This window comes from Pseudorca crassidens, chromosome 18 (assembly GCF_039906515.1).
Source record: "Pseudorca crassidens isolate mPseCra1 chromosome 18, mPseCra1.hap1, whole genome shotgun sequence".
NCBI lineage: Eukaryota > Metazoa > Chordata > Mammalia > Artiodactyla > Delphinidae > Pseudorca > Pseudorca crassidens.
The window spans coordinates 45,367,332-45,395,076 of record NC_090313.1 but is presented as its reverse complement, the minus strand read 5'-3'; the positions used below and the strand labels follow the sequence as shown (position 1 = coordinate 45,395,076).

At 35.7% G+C, this 27,745-nt stretch overlaps 1 protein-coding gene across 1 annotated transcript in view; it reads left to right on the top strand.

Annotated features, from left to right (window-relative positions):
• The first annotated feature begins 887 nt into the window (after positions 1-887).
• The window catches only part of KLHL1 (kelch like family member 1), a 374,463-nt gene continuing 347,605 nt past the window's right edge, over positions 888-27,745 (top strand). The window contains exon 1 of the mRNA XM_067713151.1: positions 888-2,136. Within this exon, the coding sequence (XP_067569252.1) occupies positions 1,634-2,136 (503 nt within the window). The 5' untranslated portion in view covers positions 888-1,633. The remainder of the gene's footprint in view (positions 2,137-27,745) is intronic.

The following is a 27,745-nucleotide window of genomic DNA, read 5'->3' as shown; positions in this document are numbered from 1 at the left end:
CCAGTTTAGCTTTAGCAAAGGTGCCTGGGTTCTATTTTAATTGCTCATTAAAGGAAAAGCTGAAAAATTTCTAAGTAGTCATAGCTAGAAAGGGATCATAATCCTCATCATTCTAAATATAAGGAAAAACACATCTTTCCTTCTTCAAACAAGAGATTTTTGCAGAATAGTAGCCTTTGGATATACTCATTTATTGCCTAAATTCTTCCATACATTTTATATCATGATTTATGTACTAGAAGGTTATGCCTTGAAATTTTATTTTATTTTATTACACTTCTTGGTTTACAGAACAGCTTTCATTCTAAGGCGACGCACCAAATACACTGATTTTGCAAAACTCGTCCCCTGCGCTAAGATGCCCATCTTCAGATTTCTACTGCGTGCCTCTGGCCCCCAGGGTGAAGCACTGCCTGAGTGCATTAATGGCAGAATCACAATGTAATTGTCAGAATGGTGGCATCATCACACTTTGACGCCAACATCCTCCTTTCTTTCTTCTCACTACAGAGAAACTAAAGCTAAAGGTTAAAGGATGTGGCTTATTAAATAATTCAAGCCATTAACCTGCAACCTGAAAACCGATGGCAGCCTGTTAAGTTTACGCTGCCATGATTCATGTTTGGTGTCTACTGATGCTAAAGCATATTGCCTGTTTGCTTTACTTTTATTGCTACATAGTAATGTAGTGAGGAAAGAGAATGAACAAAGGTGACAGGACCCACGCAAGGGGACAATAAGAGCAGCAGACACACTTGCATAAAGAAGATTGAAGCCTTCCCTCCCTCCCTCCATCTCTCCGTATAGGCCCCAGTGCACATCTGCGTCACTGACGCTGGAGGAGGAGGCGCTGAGGCAGAGAGAAAATTGTACTGTGAGGACCTTGACAGCTTTACCGGCGCGGGCTTTTCTTTTTGCCTTCCTATATTTTCTGGAATAGATTTTTTTTTTTTTCTCTTTTACAAACTGACTAGATAAAACCACCCCTTCTCGCCTGCAGAAGGCATTTGACTTTCTCAGAGGTACCCGCAAGCTCTCAGAGCATCCTCCGAGAGACCAGTGGCAGGAGCGCAGGTGCAACGAGAAGGCGGAGGGGAGGGGGGTGCGCTTCTTCGCGACTTGGGGATCTTTCTCTCTGCGCTCCCCAGGCACTGAACTCTAAGCTGCAAGGATAGGGGAGGCGACAGCTTCTCCACGGAGGCTCTGCCACCGGTGCTTGCCAGGGAGGTGTATTCAGCTGTCGCTGCCTCCGAAGCTTCGGAGCGCGCAGACCTCTCTCCCTCGCCCATCTCCAGCATCAGGGTCGTCCCTCCCCGCGCGGTAACCACGGGGACCCCGCAAGGAGATCGGGGATTCTCAACCCTCTGCATCCAGCTCCTTCCTCTGCTCCCGGCCGTTGAGCTCACCACGCGCGGGTCCTGCGGACCTGACCGCCGCTGAGCCGCGCGGCTCTGCTGTCCGCGCTCCGCTCGTCGCCTGGCAGGGCGCGCAGCCGCCTGGTCCCGTCTGTTGCCAGGGTGCAGAGGGCGCCTCCCTCCCCCTCCTCCAACCCCGGGCTCCGTTGGCCTCCCTCACCCGCTGACCCGTCTACTCCTGCATCCGCTGAATCCCCTTTGCCTTCCTTGCGTCAAGCATGTCAGGCTCTGGGCGAAAAGATTTTGATGTGAAGCACATCCTGCGACTCCGCTGGAAACTCTTCAGCCACCCGTCGCAGTCCCCCGGCGCTCCGGCCGGGGGCAGCTGCCTGCAAGAAGACAGCAGCAGCAGCTTCGAGCACTGGGGACCTAGCCAGAGCCGCCTGCTCAAAAGCCAAGAGAAGGGCAGCGTGAGCACTTTCTGGAAGAAGCCTTCCTCTTCTTCCTCCTCTTCTTCTTCTGCTTCCCCGTCCTCTTCCTCCTCTTCCTTCAACCCACTGAATGGCACCCTGCTGCCAGTGGCCACGAGGCTGCAGCAAGGGGCGCCCGGGCAGGGCACCCACCAGCCGGCCAGGACTCTCTTCTACGTGGAGTCCCTAGAAGAGGAGGAGGTGCCAGGCATGGACTTTCCTGGACCACACGAAAAAGGGCTTGTCTTGCAAGAGCTCAAAGTGGAACCGGCCAACTCGAGCCAGGCAACAGGTGAAGGATGTGGACACAGGTACAGTAAGTCCCCATGGGACATCCAAGCATTCCTCAATTTCCACTCGTTTCCCCCCACCCTGTGCACTCTGGGTAGTTACTAAGTCTAAAACGTTTCAAGTTGAAAATTTTGGTTAAGAGATGCCAACCCGGTTTTTATTACTCAAATTGCAACCTCATTAAAAGTTTCCTCCTTAGTTTCTATTGGCTCATGCATATTGCTTTTCTTTCCCCAAGTTTTCAGAGCTTAATCACATATTGAATATATATGCATTTTGATAACTCTCCATGTAGAGTGGTTCTCATATTTCTGAGGTTGTAGTATTCTTCTGTCATCTTCTGTCATTAAATTACATACATCAGTCTCCCAGTTATTTGATATGAGGAGGAACTTCCTTTAAACACCATTCAAATGCATCTCATATACTGGCCTAGAAAGTGACTTGGCAGGTTACCTAGGATCCCTGTGGCTTGAATCTATATTCCAGGAGTAATGAGGTGGACAGTAGGCTACCAGACAGCAAGATTATCTTCTCTCTTTTTTCCCCCATGAAGGACAGTGTTACTATTCTCTATCCTAGCTTCCCTTTTTATCCTACTTCATGAACACCTTTGCTTTGTTTAAAGTCTTAGAATTAAACTCTTGCTAATGCCCTTTTCACTTTTCTGTCCTGATTCATTGTCTCGGTATGGAACTGTGTATTCTTAGTGAGCAGGTCAACATTTATTTCTTGTTTATATCTAATATTACACTTCTTTGAGCACAGTTCTTCTACTTTCAAGACTTATAGAAAACCTTCGCACACATAACGTCCTTCTGAGTTTGACATTTTCAAAGAATTGATTCATTCTACACTAGATCATTACTACTTTTGGCGTATAGTGATGATACGAAAAGATTTGCATTTAAATTCATATATCAGAATATATTATTGAAGAAGAAATACAGGAGAGATATAGGAAAATAATAATGAAATTTTAATAAAATTTACCTTTCAATAAAAATAAAAATTAGAAACAGAAGCAATGTTTTAAACTTTTGCTTGATTGAATCAACTTTTTATAAAGTTAAGTCACAAAAAGAACACATAAAACAAAATAATACCATAGGTGGTCTCCAATTATGTTGACAAATGTGAAGTTAAAGATACAAAAATTATACTTAAAAAATTTCAATTATATGGATTATGTGGATTTGAATTTTAAGAGCCTTGAACATAATCTAATATGTGATGACAATATGTAACATTATGATTTTAAAGACAAAGAAATTTAATTTGCAATTTTCGAGTATGAGAAAGTTTTTTCCATATATAGGCGATTAAATATAAATTTATCTATTATTCAATCAATTAAGATAATTTACCAAAATGATTATAATTTGGGGTACTATTAATACTATGAAGTTATTTGATTTATGTATTCACTAGTGACCTATAGTTTTAGATCGTTTTTAAAAATAAAATATGTTGGGCTTTACCTCCTTTAGTTGAGGAAATGTAATTTTTTAGTTTTAGGAAATCATTGATAAACATTTAGCAATTCACCTTATATATTTAAAAGAAAACCAGTTAGGTTAAAGATTTACTAATTACTATTTTATTGAAATTGATATTTTTGTGTCTCAGACAGTTCAGGGAATAAATAGATTTGTTTTTCAGTCTTGAGTCTTTTTTTTTCAGTTTCAGTTTTAGTTTCAGTTTTGAGTCGTTTTCTTTCAGTTTTGAGTCTTCAAATCAGCTCAAATATCTGATTTCTGGGAATATTAATGTTTAATAATGTTTAATAATTTAAAAATTTTTCTTTATAAAACTACAGTTTTAAGTAAATAAGGCATACTTGGCATGAGTAATTTCAGAAGACTTTCATGTAAATTGGACAATTTGGAAATAGAAAATATAATAAATTTAAAAATAAAACTAATAACTAATAACCTCAGGGATGAAACATCCATCAGATTTAACTTCCAATCCCTTACTTTTGAATATACATCAGTGTTTATACACACAAAGGGTTGTAAATGAAAGAATTCTGAAAATAAGCCAAGTGCCACCCCAAGTCATATTTACTTTTGGAATGAGGGTTTCCAATGAGGGCTTGCATTTGTAAAATATTGAAAATCAGGTCTAATTTTATTTTAAAATTCTTATTCATGCTTAAATCCTTTAGTTAAATTTTAATTTCTCACTGGACAAATCAGTCAACACTGATAGTATTCTCACGGACTTTATATGTTCCTAAACATTCATAGACTACTGGATCTGTGCTCATGATTGATTGACAACATGCTACTAAACTAAGCAATAAGCTATTATCAATATATATTATTATAATACGCAGTAAGAATAATGTTCATTTCCCAGAAAGGACAGCATTTCCAAAGTTAAGTATGGAATGGAAAACAATATGTAAAATAATTCACTAATGTGGATTTACTTTGGTTTCTATCATAATCCATGCAGGAAATCTACATATCGTTCATAATGACCAATGAACACATGAAGTATATAAACCTGCATGATCATTTTGATTACTTGGGTCATTACTGTATCACCGTTCTGTGATATCACATTTGATATTTAACATTTTGTTTCATCAATTCTGACCATTATGCTAAATTAATCTTCACGTATAAAAAAGAGTTGGCTCTTTTTCTCTTCCTTCATTTTCTGATCTTCTCTTTATTCATTTCGTCTCATACTAGTTAAGAACATTGTTTTAGATAAGCATAAGTAGCTCAGTTGGTTTTATTTGTTGTTCAAACATCAGATGGAAGTTGCTCAGCAGAAAGCTGCTCTTAATCTCAGAATTCTGGAAAGGTCAAATTATCATGGAGTTGAAACATAAAGGTAGCAATAAGACAGTAGTAAACTGAATTACTGCTGAAACCCAGCCTTTATCTCATCCCACTCCACCAGACACACATAAACAAATCTCAGTATTCTACTACCTTAACCATGACACCATTAAGAATCCTAACTCTTACAGTAATAGGCTCTTGCCCTATGCTATTAATCATCTATTTTTTCTACTTTACTGTCTGAATGTAATTTTTAGAGAGTGTATCATTTCCTAGCCATTCAGATCACTATATATTTTTGATATGCATATTTTTTGTCCAAAATTCTATATGTAGTAAACTAAGAAACCAAAGAGAAATATTTCTATTCTTGCAGTTTATAGTGATGTGAGTAGGAGAAAAGATGTCGTGTTTAACTACTTGCTTTTTTAGTTTTCTCAGTTCTCACAGAGTGCAGGCATCTATTTCCATGGTTTCAGTTACCACCCATAAACTGTATTTCAGAGCTGCATCTCAAAACCTAGACTCTGCCTCCCCACACCCACAACCCCCTCTCCCCCCACTTCCCCCATGAACTCAGGTCTCACACATCCACTTGACCTTTCTGGTAGATATCACAGATACAATATAAATACAGCACACACAAAATTGAGCTCATAATCTCCCTTCTCTCTTGCTCAATTTTCTTCTTCTCTATCTCAGAGAATAGCTCGCCATACATTAGGTTGTACAAGCCAGAAATCCAGGATCATATTTACCAGAATTCTCTTTCCCCTGATTTTCAATATTCCACCAAGCCCTGTCACTTTTCCTTCAAAAATGTCCTCCCCTATGTCTGCCTCACATCTCTCCATATCCATTGTCCACACCTAATTTTAAAATACTGTCATCTTTCAACTCAACTTCTGCAACTGCCATCTGCATCCTCTTTCCTCATTGATTTTGCCACCTGTAATCCTTTCTCCACACCAGAGTCAATGAAAATTTATAAGATAAAAATCTAAAGTTTTTCCCCATATCCTGGCTCTCCTTTTATTTTTCAAAGCATTTCCACCACTCTGACCACACTCTATCTCCTGGTCAGTTAGGCCCTGAAAGAGCTGACTCTTGTCTGCCATCCAGGCCCTTCACTCATCACAACCCCACCATTCTCCCCTGTCTTCCACAGGCAACATTCTTCTTTACCATTTTTCTCTGCCTTTAGGCCTCACAAAATTAATTCCTTTCCTTATTACATAGTGGTTCTCCTTCCCTCAATCCACCCTTTTCTGTATTCATTCTTATTCATTACTGAGATGTTGTGAATAAAAGTTCTGTACCTTTCTTAAAGAAGTGTTCATTGATCCCCCAGGAAAAATCATTTAAAAATTTTTAAATTTATTTTATCCCCTTATTTTATGTTCTTAGAGTAAGTGTTCTCTGTCTTCAATTTCTTATTGTAGCCATATATTAATATCCATGTTTCCTTTTCTGTTTGTCTTTAACTACAATTGCCCAGTGGACAAGATGTTTCTGTTTTGCTCATTATTTTATCCCTATCATAGAGCATGTAGTTACTCAATAAATATCACTGAGTGAATACATATTTGTCATAATCATAATGGGTGACATTGATTAAGAGCTTGCTGTCTTCCAGATATCAAGCTGAATATTTATATTGTGGAATTTAATATTCAGAACAGCCCTATGATTCTGGTACAATTATGGATCCCTTTGTTAAAATGATTACATAATCATTTTATGATTATGAGAAAACTGAGATATAGACAGGTAATTAAGTTGCCCCAAACCACAGGATTGTAAGTAGTACAGCTAGATTTTTAATCCTTGCACTCTGACTCCTGACACCATATTCCAGGTGATTTTGCCAACTCTTATTTACCTCTGTTTAAACAAACAAAACAGAAGAAAAGAGGCTCCAACCAAGATTATGCTGAGGCAGTTCTCTTGTTCCTCTGGTGGAAATTATTCTTGTGTCTGAATGTTTAAATACATTCTTTAAAATGATAGTGATGGACAATGCCTGAGAAAGATCAGTCAAGGAGGACTTGGCCCAAGTTAAAAAACATTCAGTTACTTCCTGAATTATGGTTCATTCAGTGTATTTTACTTTTTAATTAAACAAAAGTATGAGGAAATAACCTAGATAGGGAAAAATTATTTAAATTTGGAATCCAAAAGAGAGCATCATGATAGAAACTCTCCTTCTGAAGTTCAGAACAATTGATAAAGAGAAGTGTCACAGACAGAGAGCATATACCATTAGAATCACATGGTCGTATTTGTTTAGAATAAAAAGAAAGCAGCCTTGCTTCAGTCAAAAGAAAAAAGAAAAATTTTAAAAATGGCAAAGGGCTATTTCTTCAGGAAAGTAGTTCTCAAACTATTCTTCTATGGACACTAAATTAAAATAATGTTCATATTTTCCCTATGACCTCAATTTCTTAGTGAAAAAGTATATAGAGTGATTTTACTCAATTTTATGTCTTCCTTACTAATTTATTCTAGGCTTGGGTATTATATAGCCTATTAGCATTTAAGTCAGAACTAGCAAAAGACAATAGCTTGTTTGGCGAAAGTTTTTTTTTTTTTACTTAATTTAGGATGGGTTTACCAATATTATATATTGTTTGCAAAGAGGTCCACAATTTCCAGGTGCCCTCCCCTCTGAGCAAATTTGCTTCAGGCAAACGAAGAAGATCATAAAAGAAAAGGTAATAAGATCACTAGGTTGGATTTTCAGGTACACAAAACTCCACAGCTATCTGAGAGAAAGATGTGAGTATACTGGGTTAGCCAAGAAGTTCATTCTAGTTTTTCTGTAACATCTTGTGGAAAAACCTAAACAGACCCTTTGGCCAACCCAATAAATGCAAGATGAAATAAATAGAACTCTTAATTATAACAAACAATAAAACCTCTACACTAATTGAAGAACCATATTCTGGCTTTCTTTGATAAATTGCTAATGAATACTTTGTAAACTATATCATTAACCACTTTAAGGTACTACTTTAAATAATTTAAAAATAATAAAGAAATCCTCCCTATCCAAAATTTGGTTAATACAGAATATACTATTGATCAGATATTTATTTCATTGGTTTATTTTTCCTAAGTCTCAAAAGATAATTTGTGTACCTGGAGGATGATATGCTTCTAACAAGTACATGTTAATTCAAATTTCATTGTTTTTGACCAAGAGCTCTTATAGAATTTACAGAAAACTTAGACCTGCAGGGTATTTTAGAGTTATGTCAAGTTTCTGAACATGAAAATGACAACATTTTAAACAGAGTCTTATAGTAATGAGTCTCTTTTGATTTATTTTAACATCCAAAATAACTGTAGGTATTTTTGTAGTAGCTGTAAAAACAAATGCTCTGGAATTTACATATTAGATTAGACCAGATAATAATTAATTTACCTTTCTGCATTTAAGATAAGGTTATTCAAAACTTTGAAGAAAACATCCTATATAGACACAGATAATCTGAGCAGAATTAAATATTTCAAAATCTTATAAGTCAAGTATAGATTAAAAAAAGAAGGGCTTCCCTGGTGGCACAGTGGGTGAGAGTCCGCCTGCTGTTGCAGGGGACATGGGTTTGTGCCCCGGTCCGGAAAGATCACACATGCCACAGAGCGGCTAGGCCCGTGAGCCATGGCTGCTGAGCCTACACGTGCGGAGCCTGTGCTCCACAACGGGAGAGGCCACAACAGTGAGAGGCCCGTGTACAGCAAAAAAAAAAGAAAAGAAAAGAAAAGAAAAGAAAATCTATTGAACAATATAGGTTTGATGCTAACTACCTTTGCTGACTTTTCTGGCCAGGACTTGAAAACAGATTGATCTAAGTACTTATGAAAGCATAACAAAGTTTAACTTGACCAGAGAAAATGTGTACTATGATTTTAGTATCCCAGGAAAATGTCATTTTGAATGGTAAGCAAATGAGACAGATCATTTTGGCTGAAGATCATGTCACAGAAATGGTACTTAAAAGTAATCTGAGGGTCATCAATAATAGTAAAGAGTGGAATCAGTTGATGTTAATTCTAAATTCAGCTTTTCCCATCGCCTAGGCAGCCTTAGTCCAACTCTGATAATTTCTCATAGAAAATCATTCAGTTTAATTTCCTATCATACTTGTTTGTGACACTGTATCTTGGTAGATCATTTGGACTCCTTTTTTCTTACTGATATTGCTAGATGTTTACCCATGTAAATCAGCATTTTCATCTTGGCTGAAATATGACAGAAAAACTTTAAAAATGGGATCAGAAAATTGCGAGAGTTTATACTACAAAGGAAGGGAGAATACAATACAACTATTTTATAGTTCTTCAAGAGGTGAATGCCAAAATCTATTTGTATCTACAATAAAGTATGTGATTTGGTTTGGTTTATTTCTTTAGTAGATTCTGATTATACTGAGCTTGGCCCACCAGAGCAACACCCAGCTCTACCCACCACCAATCCCTCCAATTAGGAAGCTTGCACAAGCCTCTTAGATAGCTTCATCCACCAGAGGCCAGACAGAAGAAGCAAGAAAAACTACAATCCTGCAGCCTGTGGAATGAAAACCACATTCACAGAACGATAGGTAAAATGAAAAGGCAAAGAACTATGTACCAGATGAAGGAAAAAGATAAACCCCAGAAAAGCAATTAAATGAATTGGAGATAGGCAACCATCCAGAAAAAGAATTCAGAATAATGCTAGTGAAGATGATCCAGGACCTCAGAGAAAGAATGGAGACAAAGATCAAGAAGATGCAAGAAATGTTTAACAAAGATCTAGAAGAATTACAGAATAAAAAAAATGAGATGAACAATATAGTAACTGCAAAGAAAAATACACTAGAAGCAATCAATAGCAGAAAAACTGAGGCAGAAGGATGGATAACTGACCTGGAAAACAGAAAGGTGGAATTCACTGCTGCAGAACAGAATAAAGAAAAAAGAATGAAAACAAAGGAAGACAGCTTAAGAGACCACTGGGACAACATTAAACGCAACGCCATTCACCTTATAGGGGTCCCAGAAGGAGAAGAGAGAGAGAAAGGACCTGAGAAAATATTTGAAGAGATTATAGTCAAAAACTTCCCTAACATGGGAAAGGAAATTGCTACCTAAGTCCAGGAAGTGCAGAGTCCCAGGCAGGATAAACCCAAGGATAAAAATGCTGAGACACATAGTAATCAAACTGACAAAAATTAAAGAAAAAGAAAAATTATTAAAAGCAAGAAGGGAAAAATGACAAATAACATACAAGGTAACTCCCATAAGGTTAACAGCTGATTTCTCAGCAGAAACTCTACAAGCCAGAAGGGAGTGACATGATATATTTAAAGTGATGAAAGGGAAGAAACTGTAACCAAGATTACTCTACCCAGCAAGGATCTCATTCAGATTAGGTGGAGAAATCAAAAGCTTTACAGACCAGCAAAAGCTAAGAGAATTCAGCACCACCAAACCAGCTCTACAACAAAGATGAAAGGAACTTCTCTAAGTGGAAAACACAAGAGAAGAAAAGGACCTACAAAAACAAACACAAAATAATATAAGAAAATGGTAATCGGAACATACATATTGATAATCACCTTAAATGTGAATGGATTAAATGCTCCAACCAAAAGACCCAGGCTCATTGAATGGATGCAAAAATAAGACCCGTATATATGCTGTCTACAAGAAACCCACTTCAGACCTAGGGACACATACAGACTGAAAGTGAGGGGATGGAAAAAGTTATTCCATGCAAATTCAAATCAAAAGAAAGCTGGAGTAACAATTCTCATATCAGATAAAATAGACCTTAAAATAAAGATTATTACAGGAGACAAAGAGGACAAGGATTCTTCAATATGTACAATCAATGTGATACACCATATTAACAAACTGAAGGATAAAAACCATATGATAGTCTCAATAGATGCAGAAAAAGCTTTAGACAAAATTCTACATCCATTTTTGATGAAAACTCTCCAGAAAGTGGGCATAGAGGGAACCTACCTCAACATAATAAAGGCCATATACAACAAACCCACAGCAAACATCATTCTCAATGGTGAAAAACTGAAACTATTTCCTCTAAGATCAGGAACAAGACAAGGATGTCCACTCTTGCCACTCTTATTCAACATGGTTCTGGAAGTCCTAACCACTGCAATCAGAGAAGAAAAAGAAAGAAAATGAATACAAATTGGAAAAGAAGAAGTAAAACTGTCACTGTTTGCAGATGACATGATACTATACAGAGAGAGTCCTAACGATGCCACCAGAAAATTACTAGAGCTAATCAATGAATTTGGTAAAGTTGCAGGATACAAAACTAATGCACAGAAATCTCTTGCATTCCTATACACTAACAATGAAAGATCAGAAGGAAAAATTAGTTAAACAATCCCATTCACCATTGCAACACAAAGAATAAAATACGTAGGAATAAACCTACCTAAGGAGGTAAAAGGCCTGTACTCAGAAAACTATAAAACTATAAAACACTGATGAAAGAAATCAAAGATGACACAAACAGATGGAGAGATATAGCATGGTCTTGGATTGGAAAAGTCAATATTGTGAAAATGACTATACTAGCCAAAGCAGTTTACAGATTCAACGCAATCCCTATCAAATTACCAATGGCATTTTTTTGCAGAACTAGAACAAAAAAATCTTAAAATTTGTATGGAGACACAAAAGACCCCAGAAAGCCAAACAATCTTGATGGAAAAAAAAAACGGAGCTGGAGGAATCAGACCCCCTGACTTAAGACTACAGTACAAAGCTACAGTAATCAAGACAATATGGTACTGGCACAAAAACAGAAATATAGATCAATGGAACTGGATAGAAAGCCCAGAGATAAATCCATGCACTATGGTCAACTAATATATGACAAAAGAGGCAAGGATATACATTGGAGAAAAGACAGTCTTTTCAATAAGTGGTGCTGGGAAAACTGGACAGCTACCTGTAAAAGAATGAAATTAGAACACTCCCTAACACCATACACAACAATAAACTCAAATGGATTAAAGACCTAAAGGTATGACTGCACACTATAAAATTCTTCGAGGAAAACATAGGAAGAACAACCTTTGACATAAATCACAGCAAGGTCTTTTTTGATCCACCTCCTAGAGTAATGGAAATAAAAATAAACAAATGGGACCTATAGAAGCTTAAAAGCTTTTGCACAACAAAGGGAACTATAAACAAGATAAAAAGACAACACTCAGAGTGGGAGAAAATATTTGCAAATGAATCAACAGACAAAGGGTTAATCTCCAAAATATATAAACCACTCATGCAGCTCAATATTAAAACAACAAGCAACCCGATCAAAAAATGGGCTGAAGACCTAAATAGACATTTCTCCAAAGAAGATATACAGATGGCCAAGAGGCACATGAAAAGATGCTCAACATCACTAATATTAGAGAAATGCAAATCAAAACTACAATGAGGTATCATCTCATACCAGTTAGAATGGGCATCATCAGAAAATGTACAAACAACAAATGCAGGAGAGGGTGTGGAGAAAAGGGAACCCTCTTGCACTGTTGGTGGGAATGTAAATTGATACAGCCACTATGGAGAACAGTATGGGTGTTCCTTAAGAAACTAGAAATAGAATTACTATATGACCCAGCAATCTCGCTACTGGACATATACCCAGAGAAAACCATAATTCAAAAAGACACATGCCCCCCAATGTTCACTGCAGCACTATTTACAATAGCCAGGTCATGGAGGCATCTAAATTCCCATCAACAGACGAATGGATAAAGAAGGTGTGGTATATATATTCAATGGAATATTTTTCAGCCATAAAAAGAAACGAAATTAGGTCATTTGTAGAGATGTGGATGGACCTAGAGACTGTCATGCATAGTGGAGTAAGTCAGAAAGAGAAAAACAAATATCGTATACTAACTCATATATGTGGAATCTAGAAAAATGGTACAGATGAACAAGTTTGCGGCAGAAATATAGACACAGAGGTAGAGGAAAAATATATGGACACCGAGGGGGGGAAGTGGGGGGAGGGGTGGTGGTGATGGGATGAATTGGGAGATTGGGATGGACATATATACACTCATATGTATAAAATAGATAACTGATAAGAACCTGCTGTATAAGAAATAAAAATAAATTAAAAATGAAATAATGGCAGAAAGATTTCAAATTTTATGAAAAGTATAAACCCATAGATTCAATAATCTTAATGAATTCTAAACACAAGAAGCATGAAAACTACCATAAGTCACATTTTAATCAAATTCTCAAAATGAACGATAAATAGAAAAAATATCAGAGTTTCCAGAGAAAACACATGTTATGCAGAGAGGGATAAAAATAAGAATAATGGATCATTTTTCATTGAAAAAGATGCAAGTGATAGGTGGAACAACATCTTTTTAGCACTATAAAAAAACCCTGCCCATATGAAGTCCTTTATATACCCAAAATGTTTTTCAAAGTGAGAGTGATATTACAAACTTTTTCTGGCATAGAATAGTTGCAACAATTCGTCAGCAGGAGACATGCTCTATAAGAAATTTTAAAGTCCTTCAGGCACAAGGAAAATGACACCAGTTGGCAGAAAGGAATGAAAACCACCTGAAATGGTAACTACATGTGTAAACATTTAAGGTTATTCTTGATTATATAAATCTGGAACATTTGGAAGACAAATGGTGGTTAAACAAACAAACAAAAAACACTATAATTTGAGGTTTTTATCACATGCATAAGATATACGCATGACTCCTACAGCATTAAGACTCAAGGGAAGAAATGAAAGCATCGTTTTTCAAGGTTCTTATACTAAATGTGAAGTGGTATATCATTTGAAGGTAGTCTCAGAAGTATGTTAGAAATCCTAAAGCAACCACTAAATTAACAAAACAATGATAAGTAGCTAGTAATACAACAAAAATTAAATGCTCTCATAAAAAATATTCAATTAATCTAAAAAAAAAGAAAACAGGAGCAAAGATGGGACAAATAGAAAACGCACAGCACAATTATAATCTGAAACCTTACTATATCAAGAATTATATTAAAGTAGCAGCTCTATACATCCATAATTTAAAGACAAAGATTATCAACTTGTATAAAAAGCCAGACCCAAGTATATTTTGCTTACAATAAATACTTTAAATATTTAAAAAATGGTTAAAAAGAAAAAGATGGAAAAGATACATAGCATGCTAAGACTAAACAAAAGAAAGCTGAATGGATGTATCAATATTAGATAAAGTATATCTCAGAGAAAAGAATATAAATCTGATAAAGAGAGCCTATAAAAAACCTAGAGCCAACATCATAATGTTGAAAGATTAAATGTGTTTCCTCTAAGATCTGGAACAAAATAAGGATGTCTTCTCTCACCACTTTTGTTCAACGTGGTATTGGAGATGCCAGTCAGTTCAATAGAAGAAAAAAAAAGAAATAAAAGGCATCTATATTGGAAAGGAAAAAGAAAATTTTTCATTTGTACAGGAATTGATCATCTATATAGAAATAAACAATATGGTTTTTGTTTGCAGACAGAATTGTTTATTAGAAAAAAATTATGGAATCTATAAAAAAGAGTTTTTCACAATGCAGGATATAGAATCAATATACAATATTCAATTGTATTTTTATATACCATCAAGGAACAATTAGTAATTGAAATTACAAAAATAATGTATTCATAGTAACATCAATAAAGTATGAAATACTTATGAATACCTATGACAAAAGATGTGAAAAACTCATAAGCTCAAAACAATAAAATCAGGCTGATAGTAATTAAAGACCTAAATAATGGAAAGATATATTATGTTCATGGGTCAGAAAACTTACTATTATTGAGATGTCAGTTCTTCCCAAATTGATCTATTGATAGTACACATCCCCCAAGAAAATATATGTATGCTTTTTTTTTGTACAAATTGACAGGCTCATTCTAAAATCCATTAAAAAATTCAAAGGAACTAGAAAGAGACAAAACAACTTTGAGAAAAGCTAAGAAATTTGAGTACTAACACTTACTGATTCCAGATGTATTATGAAGCTACTTTAATCAAAATAGTGTGCTATCAAGGTCACAATATATAGATTAATGGGAAATAGGTAAAACATTTTTACAATAGCCATATTGAGTAATACTTTATGCCATAAAAAAGGAATAAACAACTGGTCATTGAATACTTATGACTGAATGAAAAAATATGTTATGATGAGTCAAAGAAAACTGTATGGTATATTTCTTTTTAACATTTAAGTACTATAAGTCAGATAAACATCCATTTTGTTGATTATTCATATTTTGAATAGAAATTTGCTTCTAATTTGCCTTGAATCATGTATTGAAGTAACACATCTCTTGAATTTGATACATGGTTCAAGGAATCATCTATTGATATTTGCCTTGCAGAACATGATAATGAAATATTCACATTAAGTTTTTTGCTGTCTTCTTCTTAGCAGCAGATGAGAAGTCTGAATAATTTTTGTTTGTTTGTTTGTTTGCGGTACGCGGGCCTCTCACTGTTGTGGCCTCTCCTGTTGCGGAGCACAGGCTCCGGACGCGTAGGCTCAGCGGCCATGGCTCACGGGCCTAGCCGCTCCACGGCATGTGGGATCCTCCCTGACTGGGGCACGAATTCGCGTCCCCTGCATCGGCAGGCAGACTCTCAACTACTGCGCCACCAGGGAAGCCCAGAGAAACCTAAATAGTTTTATACAAGCGTTTCTGCAAAGAAAGCTCAGAAGTTCTTGCTGTGTGACCACAAGGACTTTTATCTTGAGACAGTGGGAACCATCTCCATTGTTAATACTAGAGGAACAGCAGTACAATTCACAGCTTTACCTTAAGGACACAGAAAGGAAATGCTATGCTGTTCTCATCTCTGATTCTTCTTTGTATTTTACCAGATGGTTTGGAAGCACCACTAAACATATTCTCCCACAGAGAAAAGAGAGCTCATTCTTCGTTTTATTTCTTGTCCTAACATATATAAAATATTTACCTGTAATTATTCTCCTTAATAATGGCCTGTGACTTTTAAATATATTTCTTATTAGAAGAATACTTTTTCAATTGTAAAATTAAATATGTATTATTAAAGAGCCTATCAAAGAGCACAACTTAAAATTATTTCTTTTTTTTAAATTGAAGTGTAGTTGATTTACAATGTTGTGTCAACTTCTGCTCTACAGCAAAGTGATTCACTTATACACACACACATGCACACACAGACACACATATATATATATTCTTTTTTATATTCTTTTCACTATGATTTATCACAGGATATTGAATATAGTTCCCTGTGTTATAGAGTAGGACCTTGTTGTTTATCCATTCTATATATAATAGTTTGCATGCGCTAACCCCAAACTCCCACTCAATCCCTCCCCTACCCATCTCCCCCTTGGCAACCACAAGTTGTTCTCTATGTCTGTGAGTCTGTTTCTGTTTCATAGATAGTTTCATTTGTGTCATACTTTAGATTCCACATATAAGTGGTATCATATGATATTTGTCTTTCTCTTTCTGACTTACTTCACTTAGTATGATAATCTCTACTTACATCCCATGCTGCTGCAAGTGGCATTATTTCATTCTTTTTTATGGCTGAGTAATATTCCATTGTATATATCTACCACACCTTTATCAATTCCTCTCTCAATGGACATCCAGGTTGTTTCCATGTCTTGGCTATTGTGAATGATGGTGCTATGAACATAGGGGTGCATGTATCTTTTTGAATTATAAGTTTGTCTGGATATAAGCCCAACAGTGTGATTGCTGGATCATATGGTGGCTCTATTTTTAGTTTTGTGGGGAACCTCCATACTGTTTTCCATAGTGGCTACACCAAGTTATATTCCCACCAACAGTGTACAAGTGTTCCCTTTTCTCCACTCCCTCTCCAGCATTTGTTATTTGTATATTTTTAATCATAACCATTCTGACTGGCGTGAGGTGATACATCATTGTAATTTTGATTTGCATTTCTCTAATAATTACTGATGTTAAGCATATTTTCACATGTCTTTTGGCCATCTGTATTTCTTTTTTTGGGGAAATGTCTATTTAGATCTTCTACCCATTATTCAATTGCACTGTTTTTTGTTGTTGTTGAGTTGTGTGTTTGTATATTTTGGAAATTAAGCCCTTGTCAGTTACATGGTTTGCAAATATTTTCTCCCAGTCTGTAGGTTGTCTTTTTGTTTCTTTTATGGTTTCCTTTGCTGTGCAAACACTTGTAATTTTGATTAAGTCCCATTTGTTTATTTTTGTTTTTATTTCTATTGCCTTGGGACACTGACCTAATAAAACATTAGTACAATTTCAGAGAATATTTTGCCCATGATCTCTTCTGTGTTCTCTTCCATGTTTTCTTTTATGGTGTCATGTCTTATGTTTAAGTCTTTAAGCTATTTCAAGTTTATTTTTGTGTATAGTGTGAGGGTGTGTTCGAACTTCATTGATTTACATGTGGCTGTGTAACTTTTCTGACACCACTTGATGAAGAGACTGTCTTTTTACCACTGTATATTCTTGCCTTCTTTTTCAAAGATTAATTGACCACAGGTGTGTGGGCTTATTTCTGGGCTTTCTATTCTGTACCATTGATTCATATGTCTGTTTTTGTGCCAATACCTTACCATATAGATTACTGTAGCTTTGTAGTAATGTCGGAAGTCTAGGAGGTTATGCCTTCTGCTTTGTTCTTTTTCCTCAGGCTTGCTTTGGCAATTCTGGGTCTTTTATGGTTCCATGTAAGTTTTAGGATTATTTGTTCTAGTTCTGTGAAAAATGTCATGGGTAGTTTAAAATTATTTCTGAATGTAATTTTTTCTTTCTTAAAATTGACACATCTGTTTGAAATCTTATCTAAAGTTGAAGACTCACTTGTATCTGTTCTTACTCCTATATTTTCACATTATTTTATTTGCCTCATACCAAATTTTCTCCAAGTATGGTAAACATTTGGATTCTTATTCATGAATGAACTCCAGAAAAAATTTTGGCCTTTATAATGCTACACACTGAAAATATGTATGATCTATAAATACTGATAATTTTGTACAGCATGTATTTCTCTAAATTAATATTGTTTGCCTTATTCTAATATGTTGACACCCACAGTTTCATGTTACAGTGGGAAGAAAACTGGATATGGCATTTGAAAACTTAAGTTCTGGAGTAAACTATAGGAAAATGTCACCATTGTCACTTAAATTGCTGCTTATCTCATTTTTTCATTGGAATATGATTAGAGAGGGCAAGAAATACATTATATCTAAAGTCATCTAGCCTCTCTTCCATAAGACAACAGATCTTAACCTATAGTTGACTCAGCTTGACCCCTAGCAGCAGTGTCAATTAGGCTGCCCTTAAGATATAAATTAATCTCTATTTTGAACACTTAAGGTATATACTTTGAGCCAAATGTACCTTAAGAAGAAACTAAATAGTCTCTCACTCAATGAAGACTATTTTGAATTAGTTATTCTTTTCCAGATGATATGCCAGCTTCTTGATATACAAAGATGTATAGAAAACTCCTTTTTTCCACAAAGTAAAAACTAGTAATAAAAAATTAACAGATAAGTAATTATAGAAATTTAACTAGTGCTATACTAAATATATATATTAAAAAGGATTTTTAAAGGTACAGAAAAAGAAAGCTTCAAAAGCGTTTTAATATAAGTTCAGACCAGCATCAGTGTGTACAATTGTTAATTAGAAGAAAAAATATCAAGTAAATTAGCATGACTATGCCTGAGTAGACTGGTCAGGTGATCTGACCAGAGCTATAGACCATGACCAGACAGCCAGAATTCTTCTAGATCATATTAAAAACTTTGGATTTAACTTATGGTGACTTTGAAGCAATGAATCTAGCTGACAAGATTCAAACTTTAGAAAATTTTTCTGTTACAGTATGTAAGATGGATTAGAGAAAAGGTGGATGAAACTAAAAATAGATAGCCATCTTAAAAGACTAAAACAATAGTTCTACTGAAGAACTATTACTAAGAAAAGGGGCAGAAGGAAAAGAAAGCACATGGAAAATAAAATGTCACAATTGTCCATTAATTGAAGTTTTAATTGTAAAAGAGAGAGAGGCAAGAAGATTCCTACAATTCTGGGTGGGCAAATGAATGGATTTTTTTGTTGTTGTTCTACAAAGTGGACAATGCAGGAAACTAGAGGGAAGAAAATAATTTTTGTTTTGAACAATCTGAGTCCAATAAGTAGCTGACATAAATATTTTAATTATTTTTTAGTCCTTTTGGAAGAGTTGTAGTGAGGTAAAGTAATTATAGGAATTAAAATTTAGAAAATTCTAGTTGAAGAATATGTTGGGACTGCAGATTTCACATGAAGCATAGACCTGGATAGTGACAACATGAAATATGTGGCCATGAGAATAATTTAGTAATTTGGATGAAGATGTGGAATTCAAGGCAGGAGCTACATTGCTTGATGAATCATCTATGGAAGACTGAATATGTCCAGGAATAAAGTTAGATTTGAGGGATCTCAATGTTGTCAATGAATAGAGGGCATAAGAAAATCAGTATGAGGTATATTAATGGAAACAACTCACTCGAGTCTATATATATCAATAAATCATTTTTGGTGAAACATTAATATTGTAATTGTTTAATTTATTGATAAATTTATGGGTATATACATTACATGTAAAATTTAGATATAAACTTTAATTTATAGATAAATTAACTAATTTATATATTTACATATAAATGTATATGTAATATGTATATAACTTAATATATATAATATATAATATATAATATAATATAATATAATTATATGATATAATATATTAACATAATATAATATATAATATGTATATAAATTAACTAATTTATACATTTATATACATATATACATATATATACATTTATACATTTATATATAAATTAGTACATTTATATAAAAATATATATGGCCATAGATAATATAAAATAAAATTTATAAATGGTCATATATAAATGGACAAATACTAAAATGTTTCTTTTTTAATTTATTAATTTAAGGTGGTAAATAACTTCTCCAAAGAGTACAATGCTTCTGAAATACCCAACACATTATTTCATTTGAGAGAAAAGCTATTGGAACCAAAGAGATAATACCAAATGCTTGGGCTTCCAGGACTTTAAAACTACTTCAAAAGTTTTTCAGTATTCACACAGATGCCTATAATTTTCTATGCTAAATTCAATGAATAAAAATTCTATTTCTATGTTGAGTTTTTAATGAATAAAAATAATTCCTACATTCTTTAGAAAAATGAAGTTATGAGCAGCTTTATATTTCACACAGCTTTATCCAATATTCTACGAGGTGGGAGAATTGCATTGGTCCAGGAATCAGCACAAAGAGACGAGTACCAGAGTGAGCTGATGCAATATCAACAACCTATACACATAAGGATGTCAAAGTAATACAATCACTTCTGAAAAATCAATAATTGCCACAATCTCAAGAAGCATCCTTATTAATATTTCTTATTGACTAAAATTATCTTCCAGTATGAAGTTAAATATAACTCCTCTTTTTTAATATTATATTTTATTTAAAAGTGCAGATACATTTAATTTAGTGTATGAAAGTAAATTGGCAATTATTTCAGACTTTGCTTTCTTTTTTTTTTTTTTAACATCTTTATTGGGGTATAATTGCTTTACAATGGTGTGTTAGTTTCTGCTTTATAACAAAGTGAATCAGTTATACATATACATATGTTCCCATATGTCTTCCCTCTTGTGTCTCCCTCCCTCCCACCCTCCCTATCCCACCCCTCCAGGCTGTCACAAAGCACCGAGCCAATATCCCTGTGCTATGAGGCTGCTTCCCACTAGCTATCTACCTTACTACGTTTGTTAGTGTGTATATGTCCATGACTCTCTCTCGCCCTGTCACAGCTCACCCTTCCCCCTCCCCATAACCTCAAGTCCGTTCTCTAGTAGGTCTGCATCTTTATTCCTGCCTTACCCCTAGGTTCTTCATGACATTTTTTTTTCTTAAATTCCATATATATGTGTTAGCATACAGTATTTGTCTTTTTCTTTCTGACTTACTTCACTCTGTATGACAGACTCTAGGTCCATCCACCTCATTACAAATAGCTCAATTTCGTTTCTTTTTATGGCTGAGTAATATTCCATTGTATATATGTGCCACATCTTCTTTATCCATTCATCCGATGATGGGCACTTAGGTTGTTTCCATCTCCAGGCTATTGTAAATAGAGCTGCAATGAACATTTTGGTACATGACTCTTTTTGAATTTTGGTTTTCTCAGGGTATATGCCCAGTAGTGGGATTGCTGGGTCATATGGTAGTTCTATTTGTAGTTTTTTAAGGAACCTCCATACTGTTCTCCATAGTGGCTGAACCAATTCACATTCCCACCAGCAGTGCAAGAGTGTTCCCTCTTCTCCACACCCTCTCCAGCATTTATTGTTTCTAGATTTTTTGATGATGGCCATTCTGACTGGTGTGAGATGATATCTCATTGTAGTTTTGATTTGCATTTCTCTAATGATTAGTGATGTTGAGCATTCCTTCATGTGTTTGTTGGCAGTCTGTATATCTTCTTTGGGGAAATGTCTATTTAGGTCTTCTGCCCATTTTTGGATTGGGTTGTTTGTTTATTTGTTATTGAGCTGCATGAGCTGCTTGTAAATTTTGGAGATTAATCCTTTGTCGGTTGCTTCATTTGCAAATATTTTCTCCCATTCTGAGGGTTGTCTTTTGGTCTTGTTTATGGTTTCCTTTGCTGTGCAAAAGCTTTTAACTTTCACTACATCCCATTTGTTTATTTTTGTTTTTATTTCCATTACTCTAGGAGGTGGGTCAGAAAGGATCTTGTTGTGATTTATGCCATAGAGTGTTCTGCCTATGTTTTCCTCTAAGAGTTTGATCATTTCTGGCCTTACATTTAGGTCTTTAATCCATTTTGAGCTTACTTTTGTGTATGGTGTTAGGGAGTGATCTAATCTCATACTTTTACATGTACCTGTCCAGTTTTCCCAGCACCACTTATTGAAGAGGCTGTCCTTTCTCCACTGTACATTCCTGCCACCTTTATCAAAGATAAGGTGTCCATATGTGCGTGGGTTTATCTCTGGGCTTTCTATCCTGTTCCATTGATCTATATTTCTGTTTTTGTGCCAGTACCATACGGTCTTGATTACTGTAGCTTTGTAGTATAGTCTGAAGTCAGGGAGCCTGATTCCTCCAGCTCCTTTTTTCGTTCTCAAGATTGCTTTGGCTATTCGGGGTCTTTTGTGTTTCCATACAAATTGCGAAATTTTTTGTTCTAGTTCTGTGAAAAATGCCAGTGGTAGTTTGATAGAGATTGCATTGAATCTATAGATTGCTTTGGGTAGTAGAGTCATTTTCACAATGTTGATTCTTCCAATCCAAGAACATGGTATATCTCTCCATCTATCTGTATCATCTTTAATTTCTTTCATCAGTGTCTTATAATTTTCTGCATACAGGTCTTTTGTCTCCTTAGGTAGGTTTATTCCTAGATATTTTATTCTTTTTGTTGCAATGGTAAATGGGAGTGTTTTCTTGATTTCACTTTCAGATTTTTCATCATTAGTATATAAGAATGCCAGAGATTTCTGTGCATTAATTTTGTATCCTGCCACTTTACCAAATTCATTGATTAGCTCTAGTAGTTTTCTGGTAGCATCTTTAGGATTCTCTATGTGTAGGATCATGTCATCTGCAAACAGTGAGAGCTTTACTTCTTCTTTTCCGATTTGGATTCCTTTTATTTCCTTTTTTTCTCTGATTGCTGTGGCTAAAACTTCCAAAACTATGTTGAATAAGAGTGGTGAGAGTGGGCAACCTTGTCTTTTTCCTGATCTTAGTGGAAATGCTTTCAGTTTTTCACCACTGTGGATGATGTTGGCTGTGGGCTTGTCATATATGACCTTTATTATGTTGAGGAAAGTTCCCTCTATGCCTACTTTCTGCAGGGTTTTTATCATAAATCGGTGTTGAATTTTGTCAAAAGCTTTCTCTGCATCTATTGAGATGATCATATGGTTTTTCTCCTTCAATTTGTTAATATGGTTTATCACATTGATAGATTTGCATATATTGAAGAATCCTTGCATTTCTGGAATAAACCCCACTTGATCATGATGTATGATCCTTTTAATGTGCTGTTGGATTCTGTTTGCTAGTATTTTGTTGAGGATTTTTGCATCTATGTTCATCAGTGATATTGGCCTGTAGTTTTCTTTCTTTGTGACATCCTTGTCTGGTTTTGGTATCAAGGTGATGGTGGCCTCGTAGAAGGAGTTTGGGAGTGTTCCTTCCTCTGCTATATTTTGGAAGAGTTTGAGAAGGATAGGTGTTAGCTCTTCTCTAAATGTTTGATAGAATTAGCCTGTGAAGCCATCTGGTCCTGGGCTTTTGTTTGTTGGAAGATTTTTAATCACAGTTTCAGTTTCAGTGCTTGTGATTGGTCTGTTCATATTTTCTATTTCTTCCTGATTCAGTCTTGGCAGGTTGTGCACTTCTAAGAATTTGTCCATTTCTTCCAGATTGTCCATTCTATTGGCATAGAGTTGCTTGTAGTAATCTCTCATGATCTTTTTTATTTCTGCAGTGTCAGTTTTTACCTCTCCTTTTTCGTTTCTAATTCTATTGATTTGGGTCTTCTCCCTTTTTTTCTTGATGAGTCTGGCTAGTGGTTTATCTATTTTGTTTATCTTCTCAAAGAACCAGCTTTTAGTTTTATTGATCTTTGCTATTGTTTCCTTCATTTATTTTTCATTTATTTCTGATCTGATTTTTATGATTTCTTCCCTTCTGTTAGCTTTGGGGTTTTTTTTTTTTCTTCTTTCTCTAATTGCTTGAGGTGCAAGGTTAGGTTGTTTATTCGAGATGTTTCCTGCTTCCTAAGGTGGGCTTGTATTGCTATAAACTTCCCCCTTAGAACTGCTTTTGCTGTATCCCATAGGTTTTGGGTCGTTGTGTCTCCATTGTCATTTGTTTCTAGGTATTTTTTTATTTCCTCTTTGATTTCTTCAGTGATCACTTCATTATTAAGTAGTGTATTGTTTAGCCTCCATGTGTTTGTATTTTTTACAGATCTTTTCCTGTAATTGATATCTACTCTCATGGCGTTGTGGTCAGAAAAGATACTTGATACAATTTCAATTTTCTTAAATTTACCAAGGCTTGATTTGTGACCCAAGATATGATCTATCCTGGAGAATGTTCCATGAGCACTTGAGAAAAATGTGTATTCTGTTGTTTTTGGATGGAGTGTCCTATAAATATCAATTAAGTCCATCGTGTTTAATGTATCATTTAAAGCTTGTGTTTCCTTATTTATTTTCACTTTGGATGATCTGTCCATGGGTGAAAGTGGGGTGTTTAAGTCTGGACTTTGCTTTCTTTAGATAGAGAAACTTTGACAGTTAAAAATTTAGAAGGAAGGAAGGATGCTGCACCTGAAAATACAATTCCTTGAAATTATAATTATGGAAACTTTATGATGAAATAGGTTAATCTTTTTCAAATAACAAATATATCTGAAGTAGAAATTATATCATAATTCTCAAGTCACTATTAAGTAAATGGCTTAAGTTTATATACTTGTGATATACAGGTTAGAAATAATCAGAAATATTTTATTGCTGGTGGGAATATAATTTGCTGTATTTTTGGGGGGGGGTAGAGAGCAATGGGACAAAATTTTTAGTGACAAAAACATAAAAGCCTTTTTTTCAGTAATACAAATTTTGAGAATATATCCTTCAGAAATAAAAGAACTAGAAGTTAAGGAAGACCCATATCTCATACTTGCTCATTGATAGAAAAATGACAATAAATCATTTTGTATCCTTCATGTAAAATATACCATATAAAATATATCATGTAAATATATGTCAAAATATGTCATGTAAAATATATAGAATTTGAAAAAGAATAAATAAATTTAGAATATCTTGGAAAACACTAGTATTTGCTGCATAGAGCAATTTGTAAAAATTTGTGTGAGATGTGTGTAAAAATAACATGTGAGATATGATCAAATTATATTAAACCTAAAAACAAAACATCCCCACATGCATGTTTATATGTGTAAATGCCTTTGTAAGACAGAATAGCATGGTAAGTTAAATACCACATTTTTACATTTGTTTCCTGAAGATTATAAGATTCTTTTCTATGTTCTTGATGTGATACATTGAACTTGATTACAATTATATTTTTAAATTAATAAGCTAAGAAAGGTTGCAAAAAATTTAATTTATTAAATATTTACTTTAAGAATAATGCATATTATTATTGCATATTATAATGCATATTATAATATACATATTATTATTACCCAAGCAGTTAAAACTATAGATATATATGTAGCTGATAAATAAGGACATTAAAATATTCTAAGATACCAAAACACTCACCAAGGGATTATTTTTTTCTTATTCATTATATTTAGTTTTCATTATACTATCAGGGTGGTGCTGGCCTCATAAAATGAATTTGGGTGTGTTCTCTCCCCTTTATTTTTTGATGGTTTCTTTATCTTTGTTGAATTTCTCATTTTCTTCATACACTGCTTTACTAATTTAGTTTAGTTGTCTATTTATATGCTGTTATAGTTTACTGAACTCCTTTTAAAATAATTATTCTGATTTCTTTGTCAGACAGTTCAAAGATCTCCATTTCTTTAAGGCCAGTTATTGAAACTTTATTAGTTTCCTTTGGTGGTGTCATGTTTATCTGATTCTTTGTGCTCCTTGTATCTTTGTGTTGGCATCTTCATTTGAGTAAATGATCTCCTCTTTCAGACTTTACACATTCCCTTTGGCAGAGAAAGACCATCACTAGTCCAACCAGCTTGGGCACTGGACCAATCAGCTGGTATTACTTGCAGACAGGCAGGGCTTACTATCAAGGATCTTAGTTGGGCAAGACCACTGCCAATGCTCTGAGGTTGAGAGTGAGGGGTCCCCAGCAGAGCTCCAAAATTGGGTTAGCCTAGTGGTTGGGCTCTGCATTCAAGTGGAGCTGCTGGGAGGCCTCCTGGTTTGTTGGGGCTGCTGACTGTACTCTGTGGTCAAGTGGGATCACTAGCTGGGGTCTGTGGTCACCTCTGGGTGGGTGAGGTTGCAGGTTATGTTCACTGACAGATGAGGCTACTAATTAGACTCTGCAATTACATAAGTCTGCAGGCTGGGATCCATAATTTCTCCTGATGAGGTGGCTATGCCCTAAAATTGGGCAGGTCCACAGGCTGGGCTTGAAGATTGGGTAGGCCACTGGCTATGCTCCTCTGTTGTGTGAGGTCACCGTCTGGGCTCTCTCTTTGGCTAGGGCCTCCAGCTACTTGATGCAATTTTGTGGGATTGCAGACTGTGTCCCATGATGCGGTAGGGTCACTGTCTGTGTTCTGGGCTCCTGGTTGTGTGTGGCCGCAGTCTGTGTTTTATGATTTAGTGGGGCCACTAGCTGGCTCCCTGCTTGGGCAAGGCCACTGTCTGTGTTCAACAATTGAACGGGGCCATAGGCTGGGCAGTGTTGCTGGGTGGGTTGTAGGCTAGGTGGCACTGTTGGTTGGGCTCTGAGGCTGCCCAGAGTCACTGTTCAGGCTCCCTGTCTATGCTCAAGAGTTGGACTTCTGGCTTGTTTCCCTGCCCAAGCAGGTCTGTAGGGTGCCTGGATTCTCTGGCCAGGCTTCTTGATGGGGTGGGACTAGAGCCTATGTTCAGTAGTTGGTGGGACTGCAAATTTGTTCTTCTACCCTGGTGGGCTATGGGATGCTTTAGCAATTAGGTAGAGCTTTGAGCTTGCTTACCTGTCCAGTGGGGTCATAAAATGACTTTAAGGCCAGTATAGCCTGTTGGCTGGGGACTCAAATCTGCCAGAAAATGGCTTTAAGGCCAGTATAGCCTGTTGGCTGGGGCCTCAAATCTGCCAACTGAGCTCCCTGACCAGTGGGGCCACTGACTCATCTCTGAAGATGGGCAGATCCATTGGCTGGATCCTTGTTTGGGAACTGCTGTAAGCAGGAACTCAGTCAGCCAAGATCTGATCACTGGTTGCTGGTAGCCCTGCCTCCTTCTCTATCTGATCCCCAGTGGTTGAACCCGCAGATTTCCCCTTGTGACACTTGGGAAGGCAGATGTGGATATCTACCTTGGCCTTCCTTTTCCCACTGGAGAATCCATAATCCCAGGAGGGCCTTCCTGGTGAGCTGCTATGCCAGCCTGAGGGAGAGAGATGCTATCAAAGTGAAACTGCTCATTACCCATCTAATGAGATCCTTCTCAGTCCTTGTGATTCAGGAAGACGCATCAGCCTTACCCCCAGTTTCTGGGATTTTCACAATGGTGTTTTTCTATGGAAAGTTGATAGTTGGTCTTCTTGTTATGGGGACTAAAGTTGGGAACAACATATGTCACCATCTTGATGAGCTCACTCTCCAACTTTTCAAATATTATCAAAACTTGCTTAGATTTCTTTTCCAAAATAATGGAAAGAGAATTAAGTGTGCCTACTCATAAACTATAACAATTTCAACTATTTAATATTATATATAAGTATAACATTAAAAAAGTATTATCTAAATTTCAGGTGAAATTTTCTATTTTAAAATGACAACACTTTCAAATCATACAAGCCAAATTTATGGAGTCTAGATTATTAGAATTAAAAAATAGCTGGCTACCCTAAGTCTGTGTCTTCCTGAGTTACATGAGGTTTTCACGTCTGCCTTATCCACCTCACATGCGTATT